At 38.0% G+C, this 21,878-nt stretch overlaps 1 protein-coding gene across 1 annotated transcript; it reads left to right on the top strand.

Moving 5' to 3' along the window:
- The first annotated feature begins 3,526 nt into the window (after positions 1-3,526).
- LOC149298359 (olfactory receptor class A-like protein 1) lies at positions 3,527-13,424 on the top strand. The gene is made up of 3 exons (XM_089487509.1): positions 3,527-4,453; positions 7,530-7,590; positions 12,739-13,424. The coding sequence occupies exons 1-3, from the start codon at positions 3,527-3,529 to the stop codon at positions 13,422-13,424; spliced, it is 1,674 nt and encodes a 557-aa protein (XP_089343635.1).
- The last annotated feature ends 8,454 nt before the right edge of the window (positions 13,425-21,878 follow it).

The raw sequence follows: 21,878 nt of genomic DNA, 5'->3' as shown, positions 1-21,878 counted from the left end.
AACCATCCTATAGATGGTTGTGCATGAAAATCCCAGTAGATCAGCTGGTCTGAAATGCTCTCACTCTCTCTCACCCTACCTCCTCTGATGACCACTGAACATCTGAAAAAAATGGTGGAGCTTCCAGTGACATCCTCTCCCTGATTGGAGGATGTCACTTGAAGCGCCGCCACTTTCGAGGAAGTAAACCAGGAGGTCATGTCTGAGGAGATGCAAATCTAGAAAGAAGACAGAATACAGAGAGAGAGAAAGAAGAACAAGAAGATAAGGAAGATGCTACCAAAAAAGCAGAGCTGTGAGATACCGAAGCGATTAGCAGAGAAGGTAGGGAAACATTCACATTTCGGACAATGAATTTTGTTTCCAAATTTAAAGATCCTCACAATTTTCACCCAAAACTAATGGGCAGGAATTGAATCAGTTGTCCAAAAAGCAATGGGTCAAAAAATAAAAATTTGTCCGAATTGTTTTTCAAGTTGCCATGCAGAGCCTGTGTTGGGCTTACGCAGGGGTTTGGCATTGGAAGGGTTAACCTAGCCTGCTGTACTGTACAGCCTACAGCTTGTCCTCTTAAGCCATACAGACTGACCTACACCTTGTACATACCAGAGCTCTGCCATAAATTAATTCAGGTTCAGCCTCAGTGACCATTAGTGGTAACTCCCCTATCATATGGGATTTAGGGTGATGGTCTTCCATGCTGGATTTGGGTTAATCTTAACAGATGTATGTTAAGATGTAGTTTGATATGTGTGTCATACTAAGGGCTAGGCCTGAGATGTCTCTCTGTGACACTGGAGGGGCGAAACATCTTACCATGGGATAAAATTGACAGTTTTTTTGAAAATCAAAGAACCTCTCCTGGAACTTTCTATGGATTTGAAACATCCCTGAAAACCTCCAAACTCAACAAGGACATGGAGGTTCCTGCAGATGACCTATATGACCTTGTATAATTAGGGTTTTCTGTGTTTTTTCCTTGTTTTCTTTTTTACAAACTGTATTGTATACTCTGTCTAAATTGTTATCACCTTTGTTCATGTTATTTTTATACATAAAGGCACTGTGACATTTGTCAGATTAAACTATAAATGAATCCAGTTTCTATCTCTGTGCTCTAACCGAACTCCACCTTCTGCGAAAACCGGAATAAACCACGTTACTCAATTGTTTTACTTAAATTGGGTTTTAAACATTTTTGATTCTTTCAGTGTGGTATTGGGTGGTACTGAAGCACCCATAAGCTGTAGTCAGCTTAAAACATAACTCAGTGGTGGCAGCGTATTGTCTGGTGTGGTTTTTGTGGTGTGTTTAAGGGTTAAGTGAGTGACCAAAGGGCTGGTATTGTTAACCCTTGCACATCCACACCCTATGTATCCGGTTATCCAATAGATAATCGTGACACACATCTACTCTCTATTTTAGGTTGGTGTTTTGGTTAAGATTTTTAAAGATATATATATATATTAGACTTGGGCGGAAAGTTCCTGTTCATTTTCAAGGGCAAAAATTATTTGAATTCGACGAACTTCATCCGCCATCGTCTTCGCATTCGGCGAAATTCGTCCAACATTTTTGTTTTTCAAAATCCAATTCGTCCGTCCAGGTTGCCAACAAGAAATAAATGCATATAAAAAAATGAATTAAAATGGCAAGATTCTCCTCCTATTTATGTAGCTAAAATGGCTGTCGCAGCGACCAACGAATAGACGTACTTGAATGGACGTTTTTTGTACATTTGTTTTTTTGTGCTTCTTTCGTCCAAAGTCTAATATGTATAAAATTCCATCAGCAACTGAAATATAATTTATATATATATAAATATATAATTACCGGTATGTGTATCCGTGTGCATATGTATTTGTGTGTGTGTATATATACATACATATAATTGTTATCTGTGCTTACATTGTCCAGGCAGCAGGAGAGTTGGCAGTGGGAGGTTCCAGGTGTTTATGAAATGAATAAATACCATCACCTGCACATCCTTCTTCACATGTCTTTCCAAGAAACTATAAAGAAGCCTAACAACACTGGTGAGTACAATCAGTAAATCATTGTCCAGCAGTTCTGTCTGTGTTAAAATGTGTTATTATTTTAATGTGAGCACCAGGGATAAACCTTGTTTGTAGGCGAAGGAACAGACAGTCTATCAAAGTATTGAGCCTGATCAAATGGATGCAATCGTTTTTTATTAGAATGCTGCCACATTCATTTTACAACATTTATGGAATGAGTTACCTCATATCATAAATGTAACCAGCATATACATATATGTAGAAGTTAAGAATGCCTCAGGTTGTAATGGAGATGTTGGCATGATGAGAAAGAAGGCAAAAAAGCAAACAAAATAGAAGGAAATGTACCTGTAACAAGAAACCTGTCCGAAACAAGGAATAACAGACCAATATGAATACACACTGTTACAGCTTTCACATTTTCAGACAAAACTGCACAGACTATTATATTAAGAAAATTCAGGAGAGCTGTCATTTTAAATCATATAAAAACAACATCCAAGTCACCAGTATAAATAAGAAAGTGGCATTTTTTACTTGAATAAGGAATCTGAGAGGGTTTTTTTTTTATTGTTTGCAATACATTTTCCATTACTGCATTCAGTTGGTCACATTCATTAAAATCCTGAAACATAATCAATACTGGCATTGTTTTTAAAGTTATAAGCAAATATTGAATAAAGCAAGAATTCAGCGCTAATCCAATGAATACCATTCAAAGAATAAATATTGGGAATCCATCTGACTATATGGCCATTTATTGCTTAGCCCACCACTACGTCAAAGTACCCCAAGGTTGGTGAGTCCTGTCTAATTTTTCAGTGCTATATTGTTTACCAAGGACCCGAATCAGTGGGACTGCGCTGCATTGTGACCTTAAATGAGACAATCAAGCAGTTTAAAGCCTTCTCTGGACACTATTAATAAGGCACCTGTCTGGCAGGAGATGGCTCACCAGTAAGTTGGTCAGATTCCTGGGTTGCTGTTGAATAATAATAACCAATAAAAGCAAGAATTTTGTGCATACCCAGCGAATACTATTCAAAGAACACCGATCTAAGGTATAAATATTGGGGATTCCGTCACTACGTCAAAGTACCCCAACTTTGGCGAGTCATATATAATTTTTCATGGCTATATTGCTTACCAAGGAGCTGAATTAATGGAACCGCATTGCATTGTAACCTAAGCATATATTGTTTAACAAATAATATAGAGTTTGGTTCTTGTATTAACTAATAGTAGACACCTTTCAATGTATTTTATTGGATACATTAGTATCTTATCTTATATAAAATGATAATAATAATAATAATAATGCATTTCTCATTCCACAGCTGTATGTCCATCATACGACTAGTTCTCCAAACAGGGGATGTTACAAGTGGAACACCTTCCTATGGAATTCGTTATTTCAAATCTATTACTGACAAAAAAAAAACAATAAACAAGCAAAATAACAAAATCAAAGAAGTCTCACAATACGAAGAAGCAAATCACACAACAAAATGGATTTATGTTTCATCATAAAAGGGATCTCTTTTTTTGTACAGACTAGTATTGGTATAGTTAGTAACTGGGCTATCTTGATATCCTACTTCAATATGGTTTGTCACCGCTACAAGCTGATGCCAGTTGACATAGTCCTATCTCACTTAGCATTTGTTAATATGATAACCCTGTTGACAAGAGGTGTTCCTCAGACCATGACTGTTTTTGGAATGGTACATGTGCTGAATGATGCAGGCTGTAAAGCCGTTATATATTCCTACAGAATAGTGCGTGCATTGTCTGTATCTGTTACATGTCTACTCAGTGTCCTTCAAGCAGTCACTATCAAACCAACCACAGGGAGGTCCATCGCCAAAATCAAAGATTTCAAGTACTTGATTATGACACTTGTTGTTATCTGGCTTATTAACATGGCTGTGTGTATAGCAGCCCCATTTTTCTCTGCAGTTCCTAGGATCGGAAAAGTCCCTAAATTCACCCTTGACCTGGGATTTTGCCATGTTTATTTTCCTAACCAACTGGGTTACATTATAAATGGTTTTGCCGTATCAGCCAGAGATTTTACCTTTGTCGGTATCATGATTTTTGCCAGTGGTTTCATTATGCAAATTCTGTACAGGCATCGAACACAGGTTCAGAATTTAAGGTTAAGCAATAGTCGGAATGGGGCAGCTGAATCCAAAGCTGCTAAAGATGTTCTCAGGCTAGTTTTGCTTTATGTCATATTCTTTGGTGTAGATAATATTATATGGATTTACATGTTAACTGTTTCACAGGTACCTTCCATTGTCAGTGATATGAGAGTCTTTTTCTCCTCTTGTTATGCATCCCTAAGCCCAATCTTAATAATCCTATCTAATAAAAAGATCAGAAGTTCCATGAAATGCACACTGAGACAGCAAATAACCCAAGTAGAGATCTATGTATGTCATGTATAAATATAAAACAACATTTTTAAAACTTAATTTTAGGCTAAATGGCATTGAGTGCAATTTTCTTCATTTTCCACAATCTTACTGGAACACTTCTTTGAAATATGCCTGCCCAAAAATGAACATGGTTCCTGGGCTCTACCAGCATTGTTTTAATAGATGCCAGACGAGTGTCTACTAGACTTGTGCATTCGTATCTGGGCGAACATGAAAACAAACTCGAAGGGTGCGTTTTCATTGTTTAGCCCAAATACCAAAGAAACAAACATGTCGGGGGCAAAACGTACACGAAGACGAAGACACACAACATGAAGAATCTTCGTGTTCATCTTCGTTAATCTACTCATCTCCCTGGTCTCTATCCCATCTAGCCTACCTTATCTACGCAGCATCGCAGAGGTTAACGGGAGCGGAAATCCGTAGGTTTGCACGAGGCGTTAAAGGTCCTTGCGAGCAACTCTATTTGTCGCCTGCAGGGCCCTCTTCTGGCATCAACTCTATGGTTGTACGGACGTTTAACTCCTGGAGCAGGGAGACCAGTCGAAGTTTCACCGTCAGGAGTTAGACGTCTGTACGAGCTACTCTATTGGTCGTCGGCAGAGGAGCTCCCTGCCAGTGACCAATAGACTCGCTCTTAGGGACCTTTAATTCCTGGAGAGGGGAGACCTATGCAGAGAATTTTAAAAGTCTGTAAGAGTGACTCTATTTGTCGCCAGCAGGGGGCTCATCTGCCATCAACCAATGAAGAGCAGGTGCACTTCATTGGTTGATGGCAGAGGAGGCCCCTGCCAGCGACCAATAGAGTTGCTTGTATGGACCTTTAAAATCCTGGCGCCAAAGCCGCTGCGTAGTGCATACCCCATATTAACCCCTTCTTTAAAAAAACTGCAAAAAATAAACACGAATATTCGCCCAAACCGAACATGTTTTTTTCCCTACAAAGACGAACACAAATAGTTGGCCGGTGCCAAAGTCTAGTGTCTACCATTATAGATTCTTTATGATTGTGTAGCTGTCAAGTAAAGGTCTTATCATGAATATCTTATGGCAAGGGACAAGTTTAAGATGTTTAGCATAATACAAAATTGATATGATTATATTGTTATTTCTATGAAAAGGAATGCATTATTAACCACTCTAGGAGCGGTGACATGCCGGGTAATATCATTAAAAATGTCCCCACAGGATCAATGGCATACCTGGTCTTTTAGCTGGGCCTTTTAGTCTTAGTACCTGGCCACTCAGACAGCTGCAGTGGCATCTGAGTTAATCAGGCACATTGCACCAGATTTATGCCTGTGGTCTTATGTGTCCTGCTCCTGATAACCGCAGCACCCTATGGGGTCACAAAGTTACATGACTCCACAGGACAAAGAGTGTGAGCTGTGCTGAAGGTAAACGCTATGTACAAGGTAGGAAGGATTGTGAGGAGAGATGTGATGGGGACGGAAGGAGGCATGGAAAGCTGTGAGATTGGGAGAGCGAGGGAAGGAAAGATGTGAGAGTGGGGGACCTGTAGAAAGGAGGGATAGACAGCTGTAAGAGAATGAGTGTGTGTCTATGTATGTATGTATAAGTGTATGGTGTCAATGTGAGTGTGTATGTGTGTTACACTATAGTTTTAGTGTGTGTGGGTGTGTTACTGTATGAGGGTAACATGTGTAAGTGTGTTTCATGTTGCTGTATGTATGATGTTACAATGTGAATGTTGGTGTGAAATGTGAACAGTGCATGGTGTTAGTATGAATGTATATTAGTAATTGATGTTAGTGTGTGAGTTTTTATATATGGTGTTGGTGTGTTTTAATGCCCCAGATTCCATTTAGGATCACATCCTGGCACCAGGATGGTAGTTTCTAGTGACAGAAAGTGCAGCTTTTGAATGATTGAGCAGAATAAGCCATGGAGATAGAATGAGATAGATGTTTCTAATGATGCATTGCACACATGATTAAATTCTTACAGCTCTATGTTCATGTTTAGTTGGGCCAGTCCCTCTTTAGGACCAAATCCCTGTGCCCTTTTTACCTCGCAATATGCTCTTCTTTCCTAGAGCTTAGAATGTTTGCTGGGTATGAGGGTAACACGGTGTTCTACATCCTTAAAAGACAAATTTTTTTTTATAGGAAACAAACAAAAAAGCCAACTGACCATTCACCACATTAAATACGTACTCACAGAAAAAGTTGAATGAAAGTCATAAAAGCGCTGGTACTGCGTTGCCCGCTGAAGGCGAACATTTTATTTTTAGTAAGTATTTAGGTGGATGAATTGATTTACATATTTTTGTTTGTACCACAAGCAGGTTGCAGGGCAGATTTGAATGACGTGAATATTTTGTAGCAACTGAAAGTTATATGTATGCTGCTGCAGAACATCTTGAATTATTTGATGGTCTATCTTAATTGTTCATCAGCTAATCAACTGTAGTCAGCTTCTATACCAGGGCAAACCATGTTTCACATGACAATATTTACAGTTTTAAAAGCAGAAAAACATTTTTTCCCATTTGCTCTCTAAAGATTGAAAACATTTTTCTTAAAAGCTGTACTATATAATCATCACCTAACCTGAATAAATGTCATTTATTTTTTATGCATTTCTGTAGATTACCTAATTAAATCTATAGCCTGTATTCCTTGACAACAGCTAATTAAAATATAACATTTAAGGCTTTGTGTATATCAAAAATAACTTTTATAAATTGTATTATTATAATAATATGCATTTAATATATATTTAATATATATATTTAATATCTAATTAATATTTATATAGTCATCTTATTATATCGATATTTAGATGTAAGGTAAGGAAGTTTTACGAAAAGGGTGGTAAGTGGAAGAGCCTCCCATGTGATAAAGGCTGACACAATGAGAGAATTTAAACATGAATGGGAAAGATATAAAGCTACTCTGAATCCAAGACAAGACCAATGGCTAATTAAGGTGTGAGTCTCTATATTAGGCAGACTAGATGGTCCAAATGGTTCTTATCTGCCACCAAATTCTATGCTTCTATGTCAGTTTTTACATTCACTAGGGATTCTATTTTTCTTATACAATAGCTAATTGGATTTTTCATGGCAGTTTTCACGTTCCTTCTGCCAAATCTGCTAGATGTCTCAGGTAACCACAGTTTGTACGATTAGATCAGTCATGGTGTGGCCTTCACTTCCAAAAGGAGAATAATACGTCTGTGTCAGTGATTGGCTATGGCTGAATGAGCAAATCCCTTTTTTGTTAAATGTTCTATTCATTATTTAGATTTATATATTTCATGCACAAGTGTATATTTCCATTATACCAATGGAAATATGGGATCTCCATCATGCGGATATGTGTTTTAAAGAGGTTAGACCCTACTGAAAATGGTAAGAACTTTTCTTTCTCATCTTTACCAAAAATAAACGTTAGGTGTTTAACTTAAAAGTAAATATATTTTACAAACTCTTTGTGACTAGTCAATCATAATTCTAAAAACATAATAAAAAATTATAAGAAATGTATGCATAAGGCAGAACAGAAAACTCATAATTAAACAAAGAAAACATAATTAAAAAAGAAATTGGGAGTAACAGTAATATGTGTATGAACACAAGGCACAGACTAAATTCTAGAAAAATACAGTAGACTTTTAGATATATATATATATATATATATATATATATATATATATATATATAATATTGTTTTTTTTTTATTAAATATTGCCCTTATAATAGTATAGTATAGTAGATATTGTTAAAAGTAATGTTTATTTCTAATTGCAATACATTTCTTTTTCATCCCACCAAGTACAGCAAAAAATAATTTAAATGTCTGCTTATGTATGAGTTCATGAGAGGCTTCGACAACATTTTTGAGCCATACCAATGCTTGCTTATCCTAAAATGTCAATTAAATTAATTTCTTAAGCGTTCTTAATCATTTCAAAATATATACTCATTTTTTAGCTCATCTGCTCATACTTTTGATAATACTGACAAATATTTTGTTATACCACATGGTTAAATGCTTGTTTTTAAAAAACAGCATGAAAGAGAGAGGGGCGTATATTATTACTCATGTATAGAAATGAAGAATCATTATCTTAGTTTATTTCTTGAATATTTTTCACTGGCGTCAACTATGGGTTGAACAGGATCAATTTTGCTCATATTTTACAAAAGCAGTCAAAAGTTTAGAAAAGCTGACAATGAAGACATCAAACAATGATACATGATAAAAGTTTGGAGATCATAGAAGACCAGGATTTGAATGTCATTTCCATTGTGTGATTACTAACTGGTAGACAGTTTTTTATTGAACCTTGTATGTGAACTTAAAATCTTTTCATGCGAAAGCTTTGTCAAAGCTAAACAATGTTTAAACTGGATCATTGAAACCATACTTTTTATTATTCTAGAAGGATGTTCCCAAATGTAATTTATTAGCACAAAACAGTTAGACAACTGACTGAAGTCTTCACCCGTACATTATAGCACAGTGTCTCTCGTACCTTTTGCCACCTGATCTGTAAGAGATCCTAATATAACAGTACATTCTACATGTATATGATGAATGGTTTTACAGTTGTCAATGAACTATGGATTAAAACAAATGTATATGCATACTGCCTTGAATTATCTGGACTGCCTCACGGGTCATCAAAGTTGGAGAGCATCAAACTTGCTGGAGAAAAAAAAGCATAAAGCTTGTGACATTGTAGGAGAATCAGCCTTAAACAAGATTGATAATAAAAAAATTGTAACCCACCTGCATGTAATACACACAAACATCCATTAGACTCCCCAGAACAGGTGCAGGAATATCAGCATGAACTTAAAAGGTTTTAGGTTACTGAGATGCCTGAATAACAATGGTCAGATGCAAATGCTTAGGAGATCAAAATACTAGCTACAACTTGTCGTAGCTGTAAAGTCTTTAATGAAGACTGTGTTCCAGATACAAAAAGTTCTAGGTCTATAACATCTGAGTGGCTCATTTTCAATTGGAAATAAACTAGGATAATATAAGTCAAAACAATCTCAAAAGAACACTTTGCCATTATTATTGAACAGAGGGCCCAAATACTGGACTTCCCAGGTCAAATGTAAAACATTAGTTAGTGTAAGCCTAAAAATCTGAACCCCATAGACTTTGTTTTTGCTTTAGAAGGGGAATTCAATATACAGACTTGAATTTCATAGTTCGAGTGGGAAAAGCAGAGTTTTCGTAGAATAATAATTTCTCACAGTTTGACCATAAACTGTTTCAGAGCGAAAGTTCTTAAAGTGAATTTATAGTGGGGATTAGGCATAAAAAGTTATTTTGATGCAAAGTGAAGAAGCAACCATAATTGTCCTGCTTAATAGATGGTTCCATTGGTTGGTACTGGGGCTGACTCCTGCATGTTACACATACATCTAATCTATGATCCCATCAACAGCCATTTTACTTCATGGTATGCCAATGCTGAAATCCCCTGTTGACTATAGGCAACTTAATTAATTTGTATTAGAAGTATTCATTTATTTACGGTAATAATAATTATAAATTATTACTTTGCCAGGCTGTTAAAGTGTTAATACATTGTATTAAGGTAATATGTCTTGTAAGGAAGCAACTGGAACATTCTACCTAATTGCACATTTCAATTCAATTAAAATCTCAGAAAAAGAGAGAAAAAAATTTTTACTCAATGTACCGGACAAATGGTGAGAGGTTGTATCATCTTTTGCAATACCACAGTAATTATTACCATTCATCACCCTTTAACATGCGTACTTAGTCTTACGTCAATTCTCAAAGGAGTAAGGCCAGAAGTATAAAAATCTGATATTCAATCAAGTAAATTCAGAGGAACCACACGGAAAAGTAAGACACACCTAGAAGACTGAGGTTGCAGGTGAGTGGTTTCCATCTATGTATTGTAGGTTAGTAAATGTTACCATGTACTATTATAATTCATTAATGAGAGGAACACAGTTAGCCTCATCATGTGGTAAACTTTTGGTCTATACATGCATATTTCTTTCCAAAATAATAATAAAAAAGATACAATAATGCCTCAAGTGTTTTGCAGTAATTTTTATAGTTTTGCCTTGTGATTAGTAGTTTTAGTTTGAGCGACTGCTTACCCTCTAATTGCAATGGAGGGTCAGTTATGATTACACAATATTTTGGTTTGATACCTTTGTCATGAACAAACATATTCTAAATGGAACAAAATGGGGCATAGCTAATCTAGAACAAGAATAACATGGTCAAACTAGATGGACCAAATGCTTCTTATCTGCCATCAAATTGTATGTTTTCGTGTTTAGTTAAAAAGAAAAAAACACTTATTAGTTAAAGTTATATTTAGAAGCTTTTAATTAATGTTAAAAAAATAACCTTATCACTTACATTACTCGTCTATGTTTCTATAACTATTGATTAAAGTTCCTTTACAACCATTGCATTGGTTGCTACAGTGACAAAACCACTTTATTCTCTACTCTATACATAACCCCCTAAACATTCTTAGAGAAAAAACTGTTTTGTTGAAATATACATCATTGAGTGTACAAAGTTGAGTATTTCATCCAATTTTTTTATTTATTTACCTTTATACCCTATATACTCTTCTCCATGTTTAGACTTTTCAAATGTATAATGTATTTAAGTTTAATGTATAATTCATTTAAGTTTATTTTAAAAGGTTGTTATTCGCTATTGAATTTGTAACTTTACATTGTCTTCAAATTAGTACTATTTTAGCCTAATGATCGCTGTTGGCCAGTAGTTATAAAGGAGCTGCAGTGAGAGGAACAAGATCAATCTAAACACATCAAGTTTGTATTGCGATGGGGGAGATTATGTGGTAAAATGACCACATAATCCCAACATAATTTACTTTAGGGTCACTGTTTAGTTTGGGAGTAGATTGGGTAAAAAGCTGCCTTACACTTTAATTTTTTTTATAATAGAAGCAGGAATATCAAATTATACCTAAATTGAATAATACGTACTTAATGTTTGAAGGTTTGTTTAGCGTTCTCTCACTTATTATTATTACCTATTCATTATCATCTCATATTACAGAGCACACTCACACGGGTTGGCTCTTAATAATGCTCAAAATGTTAGTAGTTTAGCAAATATACCTTAAAGAATACTTGCACGTATTGAAGTAGCCAAGATCACTAAGCACTGTGTCCACTGACTGACTGGATTCAATAACTGCATACTGATTTTAGAGAACACTAAGGTTCTATTTAGAAGCAAGAAACTAGGAATAAGTGGAACATATTTAATCATAGATCAGCTATTCTATGATACAGAACCACAGACCATAAATAACATAATGCAAATGTGCTCTTCTACATGCTTGACTAAATGAAACACCTTTAGAACAAAATACTGAATCAGAAACATTATTACTAGTACTATCAAATGCACAAACCAAAACTTGGCCTCCATCATATTTTTTGCCCGCAACACTCAAATATTCTGTGAATAAAAAGCAGGAACAGATAGCTGCTTAAGGTCCCCACTGATCTAAGGGGCTACTAAACATTTGTGGTAGGGATATAGAGTTTTAATACAGTATAATGTGTCCTTTTTTGAAAAAACAAGCTTGTGATTGTAAGTTATTTGTTTCATCACGAGCATTACAGATGCCCCCTTTAAATCTTTTTGCTTAGTGCCCCTAAAAATCCAGAGTCACCCTGGTTGTTGCTTAAAAAATGAAAAATATTTAGTAGAGTGATATAATAAGGTTTACTTGCTTAACATATTAGAGGGGGCTAATAATTGTCTTGTCAAGGTGGAACAGCACCTTTAAATGCAATTGGATAGATTGCTTATTGGTTATTTTCGTCAGCTATTTCTAAAAATGATATATATGTTGCATGCATACAATTAAGAAACTTGTCATTTTTTAAATAAAAGTGAAAATTAAACGAAATCCTGAATTTCTGTCTCCCAACCAGTTTTACTTTGCAGGCAACTGAATCCTAAATATTTTCGCAGTTCAGAGAATGGGACCCTGGCTTATACTTGATGTTGTTGGCTTTGTTTTTTTGGACGTTATAGGAATTCCCAGTAACCTGATAATTGTATTTGCATTTCTTCATACTTTTCACATCCAAGGTAGAGTTACCACCGGTGAAATAATTCTGGGTAAATTAGCTATATCTAATCTTCTAGTAATCTTAACGTGGGGTCTCCCAATCACTCTGGAAGCGACTGGAATCCACAAGGTGTATGGTGACTTAACATGCCAAATCAGCCTTTATTTTTATTGCGTAGGCAGAGCAATGTCTGTGAGCATTACCTCATTGTTAGGATGTTTCCAATGTATCTCTATTACACCATCTCCTCGACGATGGCTGCCACTAAGGAAGAAGCTCCTGGACAACCTGTTCACGATCATGATAGTGCTCTGGATTTTCAACCTCATCATAAGTAGCACCAGGCTGGCCTATTCAACAGCTTCTCTTGGTAATGGCACTTCACGGTACATATTGAGTTACAAGTTCTGCTTTGTGGTCTTTCCAAGTTATCTTGTCTACCTGGGCAATGGAGTTATCTATGTGGTCCGTGACTTGTTCTTTTTAAGTCTTATGATGTTTTCCAGTGGTTATCTCCTCTTTGTGTTCTACCAACATGGGAAACAGGTCAAGGGCATTTCAAAGTTAAACACAAAGCATGCCGAGATGCGTGCAGCTAAAGCAGTGCTAACTTTGGTCATGATGTATATAGTCAGCTTTGGTCTAGACAACCTATTCTGGATACTCACTCTTTGTACATACCCACTGTCTCCACGCTTTACAGATGCACGCATCTTTTTTGATTCTTGCTACTCCGCTATTAGCCCTGTTGTAATTATATTGACTAACAGGAAGATTCAATTAGGCCTCAACTGTTCAAAGAAAAAACAACAGCGTCAGGTTGTGAAATCAATTTCAAACTGTATCATGAGGAAAATTTTTTAGATTATAAATCCATGTAATACATTTTCTGAAACATAATAAATCTTTTATTGGGAACTTTTACTTTGACTCCCACATATGAATACCGCAATAATGTTGTTCTTTCTCAATAAATGTGTCACCACAAAAAATAATCATCAACTGTCTCTTTTAATAATAATTTATTATAACTAGATTATAAATTATAAGCAACCAAATGGAATAGAGATTAAATCCTTCTCAAGAAAAAAAGCTTATCGGCACCATGGGCCTAGGAACCCCTAAAAATCTGGGGGGGACAGCATTTTCCCCCATCAGATCCCCACTTTCTCACACTATCTACCCCCTCTCCCCCCCTCTCACACTTTCTTACTATCTACCCCCCTCCCTACCCTCCCTTCTCACACTATCTACCCTCTCCCTACCCCCCCTTCTCACTAGCTACCCTCTCCAAACCCTCCCTTCTCACTAGCTACCCTCTCCCTATCGCCCCCTTCTCACTAGCTACCCTCTCCCTACCCCCCCCCTCTCACTAGCTACCCTCTCCCTACCCCCCCTTCTCACTAGCTACCCTCTCCCTACCCCCCCTTCTCACTGTCTACCCTCTCCCTACCCCCCCTTCTCACTAGCTACCCTCTCCCTACCCCCCCTTCTCACTAGCTACCCTCTCCCTACCCCCCACTTCATCAGAATTGTATACGTGCGCGGGCCGCACTCATTTTTCACTGTGAGAAAATATGGCCTTTAATAAAATATGCAGATTAAAATAAAGTAAATGACACAAAACCTTTACTTTTCCTCTCACTGATTTCTGGGCCTAGAAAGTTTTGTGACTACAAATTCAGGACTCAGGATAATTAAAAATGAAATACTTCTATTTATTCTAGGGATGCACTAAAATGAAAATTCTGGACCAAAACATTCACGGTTGCCAAAACCGAAAATGACCCCCCACCTTTAAAAATAATAATAAAAACTCACATTTTTAATAAAAGTAGGTAACACACCACAATTGGACAAAAAAAATTAGCAATATGACTTGGCATGATAGGAGTGTGATTGCTAACAGCAATCACAGTCCCATCATGCCTAGGTTCTAGCACTTACACATCCATGCTATCACACACACATTCATTCATATACTCATTCATTCACAGATTCATTCCCTCAATCACGCATACTCATTCACACACCCTCCCCACCCCCTTACCTGCACTGCAGCTCCTCGATGCCGCTCACAGGCTTCAGCAGAGGGCAGGGGCGTAACTAGACGCCTCAGGGCCCGGGTGCGAGAATCTGTTAAGGGGCCCCCCACCCCCTCACCCCCCCCAAAAAAACATGATTTTTACCCAACAATTTTTTTTCAACTAATTCAACAAATTCAATTTACATATTGAATCATATCTGTAAAAAAAATCTAAGAAAAAGGGGCGCATGTACAAAGGGCATAATCCAGGGGTGTCCAAGTTTTTTCTGCAGTGGGCCACTTCATCAGAATTGTATACGTGCGCGGGCCGCACTCATTTTTCACTGTGACAAAAAATATGGCCTTTAATAAAATATGCAGATTAAAATAGAGTAAAATGACACAAAACCTTTACTCTTCCTCTCACTGATTTCTGGGCCTTGAAAGTTTTGCGACTACAAATTCAGGATTCCCTAGATTTATTCTAGGGATGAACTAAAATGAAAATTCTGGACCAAAACATTCAGGGTTCACTTAGCCAAAACAGAAAATTACCCCCTTTAATAAAAGTAGCTAACACACAATTGGACAAAATTAGCAATATGACTTGGCATGATAGGAGTGTGATTGCTAACAGCAATCACACTCCTATCATACCCAGGCAACCAGTAAATGCTGGTACCTAGGCATGATGGGACTGTGCTCGCTGTGATTGCTGTTAGCAATCACACTCCTATCATGCCAAGTCAGCCAGTACATGCTGGTACAGGGTGGCTGTAAGTGATGTGCAGACCCCATACTGCTGGCAGCATCAATACACAAGGGCGGCAGCTAGCTAGGTTTCAGCATGTACTGGCTGACTTGGCATGATAGGAGTGTGATTGCTAACAGTAGTCACAGTCCCACCATGCCTAGGTTCCAGCACTTACACATCCATCCAGTAAATGCTGGAACCTAGGCATGATGGGACTGTGATTGCTGTTAGCAATCACATTCCTATCATCCCAAGTCAGCCAATACACGCTGGTACAGGGTGGCTGTAAGTGATGTGCAGACCCCATACTGCTGGCAGCATCAATACACAAGGGGGGCAGCTAGCCAGGTTTCAGCTTGTACTGGCTGACTTGGCATGATAGGAGTGTGATTGCTAACAGCAATCACAGTCCCATCATGCCTAGGTTCCAGCACTTACACATCCATCCAGTAAATGCTGGAACCTAGGCATTATGGGACTGTGATTGCTGTTAGCAATCACACTCCTATCATGCCAAGTCAGCCAGTACATGCTGGTACAGGGTGGCTGTAAGTGCAGACCCCATACTGCTGGCAACATCACTACACAAGGGGGGCAGCTGGCCAGGTTTCAGCATGTACTGGCTGACTTGGCATGATAGGAGTGTGATTGCTAACAGCAATCACAGTCCCATCATGCCTAGGTTCCAGCACTTACACATCCATGCTATCACACACACACACACTCATTTATTCATATAATCATTCATTCACAGATTCATTCCCTCAATCACACACACTCATTCAAACACCCTCCCCACCCCCTTACCTGCACTTCAGCTCCTCGATGCCGCTCACAGACTTCAGCAGGGGGCGCGGCCTCCCTCTGCCTTCTCTGCTAAAGCACAGAGGAAGTAGGATGTCACGTGAACTCCGCTTCCTCTGTGCAGTCCAGAAGACCCTTCCACAAGTAAGTAGCAGGGCTTGAGGTGCGGCTCACGTAAGATCGGTTGCCCTGGCTGCACCTCGAGGCCGCATGTTGGACGTCCCTGCCTTACTTAAAAAAACAAAAACGGAAAAAAAGATTTCGGACGGCCCCTTGGCTTGGGCCCCCCTGCTGCCGGGGCCCGGTCGCAGTCGCGACCCCTGCGACCCCCGTAGTTCCGCCACTGGCAGAGGGTGCGGCCTCCCTCTGCATTCTCTGGTACTGCACAGAGGAAGCAGGATGTGATGTAATGTCACGTGAACTCTGTTGGGTTCCGGTTCTTCTGTGCAGTACAGAAGACCCTCCCACAGGTAAGTAGCAGGGCTCGAGGTCTCGCAGGCCGCATTTGCGGTGTTTCTATTGGGGGGGTTCCTACGGCCCTGGGGGGGATTTCTTAATTATCGGTCCCCCCCGCATGAGTTACTGGGGGGGATCTGTCCCCCCCGTCCCCTACGCCCATGATCGGCACTATTCTTGTGAGTTCAGGAATCTCCATTAGTGAACTCTTGTGTTCTTTGGCACTAACAACATACGTTAATGTAAATAATATATTGTGAGGCATTCTTTTAAAAAAAATTGCTATTTTTTTTAATACTTATGAAAGCAAAACTGGTTATTCCATTTATTTGTCTTTGGAGATACCGGTAATTACTGATAATTTGGTAAGCGTATACTGTTGAATTTTTCCAAAATAGATATCTAGCACAAAAGACACAAAATTATTAAAATACCTGCTTTTACTATGAGAACCATGATAGAAATACATAGAAATTGTATCAGTCAGTGTGCAATCCTGCCTGCGTCCTGCAAGGGAAGGCTCCGGGTAGCCGGAGCTAAGAAGTTCCCAGGTATGTTTATACATATTAACGAAATTGGCAAATGGAATTGAAATTAAAATTCGTACAAATACGAAAGCACAAGTCTATAATGCAGTATAAAATAAATCTTTACATATGTCATGGAACCATGGAAGGCATAATCACATACAAACATACACACACACATGTACACATGTATGCCTTTGCAGCCACCTGCATTAATTCTGTGGCTAGCATTAACACTAACGCACACACTGAGGTATTTCATTATTTAATCAAGCTTTATTGCATGACAAATAATACAAATTTAGCAATAAAATAAAAAATATACAAAATTAACAATAACATGAATGAATGGAAAGTGGTACAGAAGGAGAAGAGGGTCCTGAAGGTTAATATGTTTTTGCTGCGTTCTATTTGATCCCTTGTTACCGCCAAGAAATTAGGAAAAAAGTTGAATAATCTTTATTCTACAAAGGAAGAAAATATTATTCGTTATAATTTCTGTTTTATTTATTTGTATAAATTAGAACAATTTCATATAAAACAATACATCATTTTGAAAAATTACATAACATACTTTGTCTTATATTCCCACCAGTCCCCCCTACTTATTCCGACAGAACACTTCTCCTATTTACCTTTTCTAGCATGTATCTTATGTGACCATTAAGACCACTAAGCTCTAATGGAGTCATACACTTTTTTTATCATGCCGTTATTCATGTATTATTTCCACCAATAGGTCGACTGCGGTCTACACAAAACACAAAACACATCATAACCCACCCAATCACATACAACCTGACATGACAAAAATAAAGCAAAACAGAACAGAACAGGAAAGAAAAAGAAAAAACACAGTTCCCGCTAACTCCCCCCACTCCCTGCCCCCCCCACCGCAACAAGAATTCATGTTAAGTTTCTTTCTCACTTCAGCTTTCTCACTTTTCAAATACCAATTTCTCTATGTTTTCGACAAAGAAAAAAAGAGATTTTTTTCCCCTGATGGCAGGAGTAGCTTAATTAGGGTCTTTTTGCCCTTTTTGGATCAAGAGTAGATAGGTTAGGTAGAAGGGTTGAACTTGAATGGACTTAGGTCTATTTTCAACCTTATGTACTATGTAATGTGTCAATTGTGCTTGAAAAAGTATTTTCTCCATTCTCCTCGATCTCCCATCCTTTGTGTCAATATGTAAATCTTGCCTTAACTCACTATATCACATAAACGTGAACATTTAGGTAACCCTTCATAACAAATACTAAAAGGATGGTGGTCTGTACCCGCTGTGAACTGCTTGTTGTGTGACGGTGAGTTAATCAACCCCTATGTTTTACTAATTTTATTCCATATCTCTAAAGTGACTCCTATAATAGGCTGTCCTCTAACCTCTTTATGGTCGAAGGTTGAATTGTTCCAGGGCAACAACTCTATCAGGACTCCTACAAACTCTTGCTCTCTCTTGTACCAAGTCATGTTTGCTGGTTTACTCCAACTTACTGTTTTAGCCAGGTGTGATGCATAGTAACTATTCTTTATCTTTTAATTGAAAAAATCTCCAACATGAAACAGCATATCAAAGCAGTGGGAAATATCTTTGTGTTTTATTTTATTGCAATAGCCTTGTGGCTAAAAAAAAAAGACTTTGTTGTGCGTCAACTTTCTGTGATAATAAACTTTTTCAAATATACACATTGTTATTTCCACCGAAGAATCCTAGTTTTCATGGGACAGTCCAAATTTTCATGCACTGTCCTGCTGTCTTGAGTAGATGCCCCTCACTCCTGCTTTTTTGGGCAGTTGGCTGATTGTGGACATCCTCAGGTCTCTGACTGGCCCAGGTGGATAAAAAAACAAACAAACAATGAAAGTCTGTGTTGTGGCAGCATAGATTGCCTTTGAAGTTCCTACATGCCTCCTTGCTACACTAGGGTCACAATATGGCTGTTCAGGGAATACGGGTAACTACATTCCTACCCCAAACACTTCTAGGGCCATGCATCAAACACTTGATGGGATGCATCAAACAGCCCCAACACAGTTGTGCCAAATAGAGCACCTGAATTGTTGGGAAGGGTATCCTGCTATGATCATTGGGATTGGAAAATGTTTTGAAGGGCACCATTCACACATATTTGCTTTGCATAGGTAATGAGAAAAAAAGCACTTTCAATATCAAGGTACCAATTGACTATACTTAACCCTTACAGAGTCAGCTACACACCTGGAATGTAACTGGCAGAGTAGACATGAGTCCAGCTGTGTACTATGTGAGCAGTGGCGTTTACACTTGGAGCGGAAGTTCCATCTTGAAAAGAGAATAGAGCTCATTTATCAATTAAAGTAACACACATATAAAGTTATATTAATCAATTTATTGATATAAATCCATGTGCCCATGAGTATGTTTACTAAAAAAAAATATAGTTACTGATATTTTTTACACAAAAAGACTAATGCGCTTTTAATAGACTTCAAATCCCATTATCCTCAACCATAATGATGGTGAGGCCAATGGAAATCATAACGTAGTGAAGATGAAGTCCACTACTCAAGAGAACACGTTTCTGCTGCTCCAATCCAGTGAGTCTAGTGGCGGTGTGCTTTACTTCACTCCAACCAATGCTTGGGATCGCACATGTTTATCTTCAGCTTTTGTACAGCTGTTCAGTCATTTCAACAGGAACCTCCATAGGCGGTTTTGAAATGATTTTTGTTTTTACGGGTTACGCACTTCAGCACTCAGCAGCTCCCTCTCTGGGAGTGTGCCTGGTCTACTGGTTCATGGCTGAGTTGGCGTTACTCCTAGACACTTCCACTTTACAAAACAACACTAAGAATGAACTGGGGTAGATCCCATGACAGTGCCACATTTAAAGTTATTGAACTCTTCAGTACAACCCATTCTACTGCTAATGTTTATCTATGGAGATGGCTGCCTATGTGCTTGGTTTTACACACCTGTTAGTGTGTAAGTGTATTTGTGTGTTAACATGAGTGTGTTTGTGCAAGAGTATGATCATACATGTGTATGTGTGAACATTTTTAAAAGTTAGCATGGATGTGTATATGTAAGTGTTTGTGTTAGCATGGATGTGTATGTGTGTTTTCTGTGTTAGCATAAATGTATATGCGTGTGTGTGCAGGAATGTGTATGTATTTGTGTGAAAGCATGGCTGTGTATGTGTGCTAGCATGTATGTATATGTATGTGTGTGACCATGAATATGTATGTGTAAGTCTTTGTGCGTTAGCATGAATGTGTATGTGTAAGTATGTGTGTGAGGGAGTGTGTGTTAGCATGAATGTGTAAGTGTGTGTTGAGTATGAGTAAATGTGTGTTAGTGTAAGTATGTGTAAGCATGTGCATACAGTATGTATTAACATGAGTGTGTAAGTTTGTGTATGTGTGTTTGTACATATGTGTGCAAGGGGCAAGGGGTTTACTTGCCCTCCATGCCAGAAGGGGCCAGCACTCCCCTGCCCCTAAATCCTTTAGATTCCAAGAGGCTTCTTTGTAGCTGCTCACACATTGTGTGTTTCACTGCGGAGTCACATAACATTGCATTACGTGACCTCTCTCTGCATTAAGAGTTTTTTTTAAAGAGTTTAGGCCACTCCTGGCTGGACCGCTTAATATAACCTGGCAGATATATTTATTGTTGAATCATTGGTACGATGGCAACAAGCTAAGACAAAGGGAAACTTACTGGGTTTAACCCAAGTCTACCGATGAACCTCTAATTCTCTATGACTTTGGATTAGTTTCTTTGACCTCTCTATAGGGGAGTGGCATCCACGCCCTGTCTAGGCTCCCCTCACTTTCCACCTACTCACTGCCCATTTCCTCCAGTCTTCTGCCCACTAAACTTCTACCACACCCTCAGAAGGGGGAGATCCAGGTAGCCAACCCATGTGACTTAACAAAATTATTACAATTATATTATCAGTTTTTTTTTTACTATTAACAACCACTGCAGATGTTATACATCACAACAGCAATACTAAAAAACATGAAATTCTCACTTTTCTAAGAAAAGTTGTCAGGTCTCCTTGTTTGCTTAGAGCATCTTTTGCTTTTTTCCCCTTTTTAAGAATTACTTTAAAAGGGAACTGTCACCTTGCATTCATCAGAGACCATTACAAAGTTATCTCACCCATTCCAGATACTCTAACTAATGAAAGTCTATGGAGGAACAGACTTTCATTGCCATACAGAATCACCCAAAGTATCTCATTAATGACAACCTCCTGGTCTGGAGTTAAAGGACGTTTACTGGAACAACAGGAGTTAAAATCATGAGATGCCAGCCTACATTACTTACATACATGCATATGTAGTGTAATTCATGCACATGGAAAAAAAATCCTTGTGAGTTAGTTAGTTTGGGTTTTTTATTGGGTAATTCATGCACTTGGTAATGAGGGATAAAAAAAAATCAAAAACATTAAATGGGTAAGGGTTTAGTTACATTGTCAGGGTGGTTAGTGTGTAATTTTGGTAGGTAAGGATTTAAAACACAAAAACCAAAATGTGAACAATTTAGTAATTAGATGTTTACATTGTAAAAGGACAGTTTAATGTCTCTGACATTTAGAAATACACAAATATGTCCCATTTGACAGCCCATTGCCCATTATACTCTCACTTTACCGACCCCCTTTTGTCTGTGTCTATCTGCTTTTTAACAATTTCTCCTTTTTTTTTTTTTTGCTATTTTAAAGCACCACTTCTGTTTATGTCCCCATTGTCTCTA

This window comes from Sceloporus occidentalis, unplaced genomic scaffold (genome assembly GCF_023333645.1).
Source record: "Sceloporus occidentalis isolate IW3139 unplaced genomic scaffold, rSceOcc1.0.p SCAF_33, whole genome shotgun sequence".
NCBI classification, from domain to species: domain Eukaryota; kingdom Metazoa; phylum Chordata; class Lepidosauria; order Squamata; family Phrynosomatidae; genus Sceloporus; species Sceloporus occidentalis.
This window is presented reverse-complemented; position numbering and strand designations above follow the sequence as displayed.

Excerpts from the sequence above, each read along its gene's own strand:
- LOC149298359 (XM_089487509.1), top strand. The coding sequence starts at position 3,527 with ATGGATTTATGTTTCATCATAAAAGGGATCTCTTTTTTTGTACAGACT. Across the intron at positions 4,454-7,529 it reads TAACCCAAGTAGAGATCTAT|CTAATTGGATTTTTCATGGC; the intron begins GTATGTCATGTA and ends CTTATACAATAG. Across the intron at positions 7,591-12,738 it reads AAATCTGCTAGATGTCTCAG|GCAGAGCAATGTCTGTGAGC; the intron begins GTAACCACAGTT and ends TTTATTGCGTAG.